At 48.1% G+C, this 9,344-nt stretch overlaps 1 protein-coding gene and 1 non-coding gene across 2 annotated transcripts; both read left to right on the forward strand.

Annotated features, from left to right (window-relative positions):
- Positions 1-1,932: 1,932 nt before the first annotated feature.
- Positions 1,933-7,360, forward strand: LOC103304511 (SLA class II histocompatibility antigen, DQ haplotype D alpha chain-like). Its single transcript, XM_008161383.3, has 5 exons — positions 1,933-2,062; positions 5,492-5,740; positions 6,187-6,468; positions 6,720-6,893; positions 7,070-7,360. Exons 1-4 carry the CDS (start codon positions 1,981-1,983, stop codon positions 6,872-6,874), a joined length of 768 nt encoding a protein of 255 aa, XP_008159605.2. The 5' UTR covers positions 1,933-1,980; the 3' UTR covers positions 6,875-6,893; positions 7,070-7,360.
- A 1,449-nt stretch (positions 7,361-8,809) lies between these two features.
- Positions 8,810-8,911, forward strand: LOC114229558 (U6 spliceosomal RNA). The gene has a single exon (XR_003615573.2). It is a non-coding gene; the product is annotated as a U6 spliceosomal RNA (small nuclear RNA).
- Positions 8,912-9,344: the final 433 nt, after the last annotated feature.

Genomic DNA, 9,344 nt, shown 5'->3' on the forward strand with positions numbered 1-9,344 from the left:
CAAACCACCACAGGCCCCTCGCCAGGCTGCCCCACATCCCAAGGGAATCCCCACCCTGATCCGGGACACCCTTCAGGGAAAACCAGCTGGCCACTGCCCATGCACCAGGCCTCTATCCTATCTAATAAAAGAGTAATATGCAAATTGACCATCGCTCCAACACACAAGATGGCTGCCTCCATGAAGTCAAGGATGGATGCCCCCATGTGGACTCAAGATGGCCAGCATGGGAGGACAGTTGAGGGACCAAGCTTGCAAGGGAGGTCAGTTGGGGGTGATCAAGCCTGCAGGGGAGGGCAGTTAGGGGTGACCAGGCTGGCAGAGGAGGGAAGTTGGGGGTGACCAGGCCTGCAGGGAAGGGCAGTTGGGGGGAACCAGACCTGCAGGGGATGGCAGTTGGGAGGCACCAGGCCTGCAGGGGAGGGCAATTAGGGGCAATCAGGCTGGCAGGGGAGCAGTTAGGCATCAATCAGGCTGGCAGAGGAGTGGTTAGGGGGTGATCAGGCTGGCAGGCAGAAGCAGTTAGGAACAATCAGGAAGGCAGGGAGGCAAGCAGTTGGGAGCCAGCAGTCTTGGATTGTGAGAGGGATGTCCGACTGCCCGTTTAGGCCCAATCCCCCTGATAAAATAGGACTGGTATTGGAGCATGGCAGGTACATTTAAGGAGTCCTAGGAATTCATTCCAAGGGCAGTGTGTGTATATCCTCACAACAACCTAACGGGGTGCTGTCAGTGCCCCCAGCCAAAGGCACCGGGAGCACACCTGTGGTGAACAAGCCGATGTTATGTCATCGCAGTGAGGGAGACACTCACTTTGGGGAATTGTGAGGCATCGCGGTCAGAGGGTGCTGGAACCAAAGAAGCAGAGTCGGGAGGAGACATCTGTTCAGAGAATTACTGCAGGACCAGTTTACACAGTTGTGGGGAACTGGGCAAGTCCAAGACCCACAGGGCAGCCCACTGTCAGGAGGGCAGCTGGAACTCTCAGAGCAGCCCAAGCTGCAGCTGGAGCAGAATCCACTCCCTCAGGGAAGCCTCACTCTGCACCTGGGACTCTTCAGCTGATGGATCCTGCTCAGTCACATTATCCAGCATGACCTCTGTCAAATCAGTCAATGGGTTGTGGGCCTTAGACACATCTACAAAATATCAATGTTTGATTGACTACCTGGGGACTCTGACCTAGCTGACACATAAAACTGATCATTAACCTCAGGGTTTGGGCTTGTAGGTGATCTTGGGAAGGACTTGAGACTTTGTCCTTAATTGGATTTTGTTAGAAAGTGGCTGTTGGGATAGGTAGTTCTATCTATAATGGGATATCTTAATACATTTTACCTGGAAGGCAATACTGAAGCTAAAGCTCTAATTGGTAGAGACACAGCATTCAGCTCTGGCCCAGGAGCCTCGTCTGGATATTTCAAGGTTGTAGGTTCAATCTCCGCTCACATACAAGAAGTAACCAATGAATGCATAAATACATGGATCAACAAATTGATGTCTCTCTCTCTTTCTCTTTTTTTCTCTCTCTCTCTCCCTCAAATCAATCAATTAAAAAAATTTAATAAAAAAGAGCAGCAGTCATTCACATTACCCAGGAGAGAGGTGTGCTTGGGCGGTTTTGTGGCTCAAACAATATCCATGTTCTGGTTATTTAGGCTGTGAGAATCAGCAGGCACACACAGGAGAGGAGATTCTGATTTCATACAGTCCTTCCCTTCATGGAGAATTCCCTCAGGTCCACTCTGAGTAGAGGCTGCATCAGAACCTCAGAACCCAGGATTTCCCAGTCCCTGCCAGGCCTCCTATTACACACTCTTCAGTCAGCAACTGAGGTGTCATCACAGTGGGGGTTTCTGATTGGCCAGAACCTGACCTGCAGGGTTTGGTTTGGGTGTTTTTAGATTTCTTCCCCAGCTTGGTCCTCACCATTGCTCTACAACTCAGAGCAGCAACTGCTGAGACCACCTTGAGAAGAGGATGACCCTAAACAGAGCCCTGATTTGGGGGGCCCTCGCCCTGACCACCGTGCTGAGTGGCTGTGGAGGTGAAGACATTGTGGGTGAGTGCTCCACTGAGCCACATAGGGACTGGACTGGGGAAACAGAATTGGAGGGTAAAAAAAATAGAGATGTGCATAGAAAGAGTAGCGATTCCTCAAAGGCATCCTCAATATTAAGCAGATCCAAAAATTATGGTCCTTCCTCCTATGGGAAACCAGAGCCCCCACCCAGTCTCTGCTACCTGAGCTATTGCACACTGCACCAAGGCCATCATCCTGGTTCTAATGTTGGCTCCATGAATATAGCCCGGAGGCTCTATGGCATTCATGTGTGATTGCCTCAAAGATTAGGGATGTTTTCACAAGTGGATGTTCTGTTACTAAAATTCATGATCTATTGCTCCCAAATTTTTCAGAACAATTTTTGGAGTTTTTGATATATTATTATTGTAGTTTACCTTGAGGTAAAGAGTTTCATGAATTATGTGTACATACAGATATGAAGAAGGATTCTTTGCTTTGTCTCAGATTTACATACATTTCCAAGCTGAGAACTAGCATGGGTGGGGAGTGGGTCAGGAGCCCATTGAGGGCCTTCAGAGAAGTCATTTTCTCAGGTGGTTTTCACTTAATCTCAGTTACCTCTTATGTGTCACCTTACAGAAAATCAGGTAAAATAGGTATTAGGTGTGTTCCCAAGTAATGAAGACCAGTAAATGTCAATGACATTTAAAATTACTACTACTACAGGTATAGCTGTATAATTTTTCTTTAACAAAGTAGGGAATATCTTTACTTTTATTTTAAAATTGAGAACTTTATGATGAAAACTTGGTGAATTAAATTATATTAGCCTCATATGGCCTGTCCTTCACCACATCTAAGGAGGCTCTGTAAGCAGAGGGTTGGGCGACCAATCATGGTTTATTCCCCTGGGCTCTCCACCCCTGTTGCTCACTTTCCCCCTCTCTTCCTCATTCCCTTACCCTCCTTTCTTTCCAGGGTCCATCCCTGGCTCTTTTCCTGCTGTTTTATTGGCATGAAGAGTGGGTTTGTAAAAGCAAAGTAGAAAAACCAAGCACTGTAGTTCAAAGGGGAAGTGAACTGGAGGTTACCCTGATCTTCAGTGATGTTATTAACCATGGCTGCCCCCAGGCTTTCTTGGTTTGGTAGGAAAGTGTTGTCTGCTCCTCCAGAGCACGTCCAAGTCCCCTTTTCTCAATGTCACTGCAGGTGCCCTGGTCCAGCTCGACATACCCCCACAGTGGGCACAGGGCCAAGGGCCCACAATGCCTGTAGGGCCCCGTGAAAATGTTTTACTTTTCTTTTAAAATTAGAAGAAAAAATGAACTTTTAGGGTAGAAGAAACTAGTTTAATTTAGCCTGGATTATATTTGCCTTTATACCAATATGGTCATAAAATATAATTTTTAATATTTTTATGGAAAAATAAAGGCTCACCTAACAACAGTTCTTAGGGCTCATGAGCCATAATGCAGCCCGGTCACCGCTGAGTCTAACTTTCACAGGATGCTGCTGCCTTCGTGTCTGTCAGTCTTCCCAAATCTCTGTCATCCTGGAGAACAGCGCAGACATTTGCTACAGTTTGAGCACCAGGAGCTCAGTGCTGGGACTCAGATGAAGCGACGTGCTGTCTGCCCCTGGAGGCAGCTCAGATTAGCGATAGGACAACACGGTGCCCAGAGCAGGGCCGCTGCTGGGCAGGACAGTGGGCCCAGCGAGGCTGAAACTGAGAGTGAGTAGTTCCAGCTGGCACAGTGAGTCCCTCAGCAGCAGCGTGCAGCCAGGACACGTGCAGATGGAAAGGATAATCACATATATTCATGTTTGTAATGGAGTCAAGAGGATTCCTTACAAGGACAAGGAGGTTTTGATGGATGAGGACTAGATAAACTTGCAAAGAGGACATTTGCATGGAGGGGCTGGAGGTCATAATGTGGTCAAAACTATGCTTCATGAGGGGACTTAGCTAAGAAGTTGGTAACTAAGCAGAAACTTCAAGAATGAACCGTAGGTGTCCAGGAAATCCTGGAAGATAATTGGAGGGAGGAAAACAGACCCTTGTAAAGACCAAGGAGCATGAAAGGGTGACATCTGGTTTGATTGGCAGGTGAGGTATTTGTGGAGGACCCAGCACAGTACACCCATTGGCTCCTTACTCACCTGTGACTGCCCTATTCAGTAAGCTCCTCGCTGGCAGCATTTTACTCCTTGATCCTCACAATGTCTGAAACCTTGTTGATGGTCAGGAAGTAGGAAGGGAGGGAAGAGGAAGGGAGGGAAGAGGAAATGGTAAAAGGCTCAGACAAGTTGTCCAGTCAGGCTCACCTGGGCGGAGTCAGCTGTGCTGGCTGCCATCTGCTTTGGCGTCACAGACAAGTACACTGTCCATTCGAGGGAAGGGCCAGAGTTTTCCCTGAGTCCTCAACAAGGTAAGTGTTGAGTCAGAAAAAGAAGAGGTTTATAACATCCTTTAAGAAAAAGAAGAGGGGTGGGAAATGACAGAAATCCAAAGTCTAATGAAGTTTCCAGTTTCATTTCAGAGGAAACCAGGTGCTCTCCTCTAAGCATCACCACTGTTACAGAAGCAGAGATCTTAGCCCTGGCTGGTGTGTTCAGTGGTTAGAGCATTGGCCTGCACATGGAAAGGTCATAGGTTTGATTCCTGGTCAAGGGCAGGCACCTGGGTTGCAGGTTCATCTCTAGAGCCACCTGTGGGAAGCAGCCAATCAATCTGAGAGGTTTCTCTCTCTCTTTCTCCCCACTCCCTCCCTCACTCTCTCTTAAAAAAAAAAAGAAAATCAATGGGAAAAATATCCTCAGGTGAGGATTAACAAAACAACAAAAACTAAAAAAGCAGAGACCTTAGAAGCATCGTTTACTTTACATGTGTTTTTTTTATATTGTCACTGTTCTTATCTTACTCTTTCTTATTCCCTAAAATAGAGGCAATTCTTTTAAAATAATATTGTGTGTGCTTTTTTGGTTAAAGGAATAAAAGGAGGACGGAATCCTTGCACAGAACATGTTCTGTTCTGAGCCAGTCCTGAGGGGAGAGGACACACAATGAATGTGTTAATAACTGATGAAGAAATTGGGAGAGAAAACTTATGAAGCAGAGGGAGGTAAACTGAATCTCTGGGAAAGAAAGCTAAGGCCATGGTCATTCATTCATTCCTTGTTCTGCCCATTTCAGTATTTATCTTAAGCCCATGAGGTGCCAGGGGCTGAGCTAGGTGGGCAGAGAACAGCAGTAAACAGGCCTGTGGAATTCTGTTCCTGTGACAGGAGCGAATGTGGGAGTGGAGAGGCAGCTGGATTCTAACAGGACAGCCAGGGGAGGGAGCAGGCGCTGGGGATCGTCTGCAGGCTGTGCCGAAGGTGCAGCACACAATGTTAGCACGTCCGTCTCTTGTCACTTTGTTTAACGAGATCCTTTCTCTATCTGCTCCCACCTCCACTCATCAGCTGACCACGTTGGGGCCTATGGCATAAATGTCTACCAGTCTTACGGTCCCTCGGGCCAGTACACCCATGAATTTGATGGAGACGAGGAGTTCTACGTGGACCTGGACAAGAGGGAGACTGTCTGCTGGCTGCCTGGGTTCAGTGAATTTAAAGGTTTTGACCCTCAGGGTGCACTGAGAAACATGGCTATATTCAAATACAACCTGGACCTCCTGATTAAACGCTCCAACTCTACCGCTGCTCCCAATAGTAGGTGTCCACCATCCTGTCTCTTTACTGAATCTACCCTTCACACCAGGCCTCACTCCCTTCTCGCCTCAGATAGATACCCTTCACTCTATTAAATGCTCTCCTTTCACGGAGTCCCAGATCTTCTCATGGTATTTGCTGATCTCTCAGCCTCTCCCTTCTTACAAATCACATATTTCCATGAAATACAGATTCTTGCTCCCCTATGCAATCCTCGACTCCTTCCAGGATGGGTCCCCATAGACGCCCCACCCTAACAAGGGGCCCACAGAGAGAAGGGCGTGGGGATGACCTGCGGGCAGTGTACAGCGGCTCACAAGCAGAGGGAACAAGAGCATCTCCGCTCTCCGATGGGGAAACGTTGGTGGGAGGCCCCTCCAGGACACAGGGACCCTCAGGGCAGAGCTGCCCACGATTCTAAACCCAGTGCTGCTTCCTCACCGTAGAGGTTCCTGAGGTGACTGTGTTTCCCAAGTCTCCCGTGGAGCTGGGCCAGCCCAACACCCTCATCTGTGCCGTGGACAACATCTTCCCTCCTGTGATCAACATCTCGTGGCTGAGCAACGGGCACTCCGTCACGCAGGGTGTTTCCGAAACCAGCTTCCTGTCCAAGAAGGATCATTCCTTCCTCAAGATCAGTTACCTCACCTTCCTGCCTTCTGCTGACGACGTCTATGACTGCAGGGTGGAGCACTGGGGCCTGGACCAGCCCCTCCTGAAGCACTGGGGTGTGTATGAGCCCACGCCTTTGGTGCCTTCTTGTCTCTGTCATGTCAGGCACTCTGCCTTTTAGCTCCTAAATCTCATGGCCCAAAGCCTCTTTTCTACACCTCAAGGATTTCTAATGGCAGACTTTATTATCCTCCCTCAACCTGGAGCCAAGTCTTGGTAGAACCAACACCACCCCTCCCACCCCATCTTGTACACATGCTGTGAGCCAACCTTCCGCATTCTGACCCCCATCACCTCCCTCCCACAGAGCCCGAGATTCCAGCCCCCATGTCAGAGCTGACGGAGACAGTGGTCTGCGCCCTGGGGCTGGCCGTGGGCCTCGTGGGCATCGTCACGGGCACCGTCTTCATTATCCAGGGCCTGCGCCCAGCTGGTGCCTCCAGACAGCAAGGGCCCTTGTGAGTCACACGCCAGAGGAAAGGTAAGGATACCCATGTGTTAGAGCTGGGACCAGGAGACACAGGACAGGGGGAAGGAGGGTGGGAAGAGATTGTGGACACAGCTGTGGTTGGAAGTTATAGTAGAATTGGGAAACAGCATGAGGATAGCACAGGATCCCTGAGACCCATGAATGTCATGTCTGTCCTGTTACTGCAGGTGCGTTACCAATCTTAAGAGCAGATGAGTGGACATGCTGGGAGACCTGGAACTATTCTCTGGCCAAGTCCATCTTAGTCCTCCTCCACTGCCCCTCCTGCCATCTCTTCTCTGTGACTTAAGGTGCTGTGTCCTCTCAGAGTTCACAAACCCTTGGAATTCTCCCCCTCACTCCTGACATTTTTTCTTTTCTCAGCCATTACCTACAATGGATATCCCTGGGATATGCCTCATTCCTTGTGGCCCTGATCTGATATCTCCATGGAAGTAATAAATCCCCTTTAGGATGTCTTTTATTGAATTTTTTCTTCTCTTTCATCTCAGGGCTTAGTGAAACCATGGCTAAGAATGGCAAACACTCATGCTTCAGACTCCTGTCATTTATTTTACAGATATCTCATGCCCAGTAACAAAATAGCAGCCAAATATATCCTGATAATATTTTGATATCTTAGATGAGGTTAACATTTCTCTCTTCATTTGGTTCCCACCCTTGCCACTGCCTTCCCCCCTCCTCCCTTTCTGCCCCAATTCAGGCATCAGTGAAAATCATACATACTCTCTGCCCTTGGCGCAGCTTTGTTCAGCAGGAATACAAAACCAAGAAGGAAGTCCATACTTACTATTACATAGCTTTCAAACTTTATGACAGGAAAGTTAGGGGAAAGGAAATTTGAATTGCAAGAGTACCAAAAAGTCAAAAATTTTTTCTCAAAACTTTAAATTTGTGAAGTTAATGGTGATATTAGAAACTTCCTCTCTTCTCTTTACCTTTGAGGAGATAAGAATGCTCTAGGCAGGAGAAGAAATGGAAGTCAGTCAGGAGGGCATTAGAATGGGGCGATAATGCTTTGTCCTTACTAACTTAGGGTTAGTAACCAGGGGGAAAGGGGTTGGAGCAGAAACCACAGGCACACAGGGTCCCTAGATACAGGTGTAGCTTGTCTTACCTCCTGGAGGAGTCCTGCTGGCTAACCTGTGGATGTTCCTGTGCCACCCTGGCATGGGAGGGACACGGGGTGAATAGGCTGCATGGTGTGTCCAGGCAGGTAAGCCCAATCAGCATCACCGGATCCCCGTGTCCCTGTGCACCTGGGAGCAGCAGAACAGCCCGCTACCGCCGCCCCGCCCTCCGCTCCTGGCTAAGGAAGGGGAGCCTGTGAGGGAGAAAGCGCCCAGGCGCACAGGGATGAGATGATGCAGCAGCAGAGGTGGGTGCTGACCTGCTCTGGATTCACTGTCTCCCAGTGGAAACCCTGGCAGGGAGATGGACCCACAGAGGGGTGCTCTGGCCCTCCGGTGCGTCCAACACTTCCCTCCTGAGCGTGTGCGTGACCCAACATGGAGCCATCGCCCCCTTTGCAACTGTGTTCCCCGCGTTGCCTCAGTCTTTCCGCCCCGCATGACTGTGTCCACACATTGCACCTAGGATGGTGTGATGGAACAGCCCCAGGAGGTATGAGGCTGTCCCTGTCCATGCCATCTGCCTGGGGAGCTTAACATGTAACTGGGAGAGACAGATACTAGCAGAATAACTGATGCAGCATAGTTTGGTACAAAGAAAGCTAAATCCAGGACTCAGAAACTTATAGCTAGTATTTTGAACTGTGTAACACTAGGGTTAAGTATCTAACATTCTGAGTCATATTGTTCTCAACCACAATGTGGGAATAATACTTACTTTGCAGAGGTATTGACAGAATTTGAATAATCTTGATATACAGGCAGTGCCTTAAGCTAGTGTACCTTCCTAGCACATATACTAAAATTGGAACAACACTGAGGTTAGCATGGCCACTGCTCAAGCCTGACACACAAATTAGTGAAGTGTTCCATGATTTTTTATATAGATGCCTAACCACCGTGCTGTACACCTGAAACTAATATAAAACAATATTGACTGTCAATAGTAATTGAAAATTAACAAAAATTTTGCTAGTTATAAGCATAATTCATTTATTAAAAACAATGGATCATATTATATGAAGGCACTTTTGTTTTTGAGCCCTTTAATGATTTAGGAGATTCAAATGTGAAGCTCTGGATGAATTTCTTTTCTTTTTTAATTTTATTTTATTGTTTAAAGTATTACAAATAGTAGTACATATGTCTCCTTTTTTTTCCCCCTTGACCTTTCCTGGCCTCCCCTACACCCCGGCCTATGCCCTCACCTCACCACCCCCAGTGTCTTGCATCCATTGGTTGTGCTTATATGCATGCATACAAGTCCTTTGGTTGATCTCTTACCTACCCCGCCCCCCCCCACAAACACTCC

This window comes from Eptesicus fuscus, chromosome 10, assembly GCF_027574615.1.
Source record: "Eptesicus fuscus isolate TK198812 chromosome 10, DD_ASM_mEF_20220401, whole genome shotgun sequence".
NCBI classification, from domain to species: domain Eukaryota; kingdom Metazoa; phylum Chordata; class Mammalia; order Chiroptera; family Vespertilionidae; genus Eptesicus; species Eptesicus fuscus.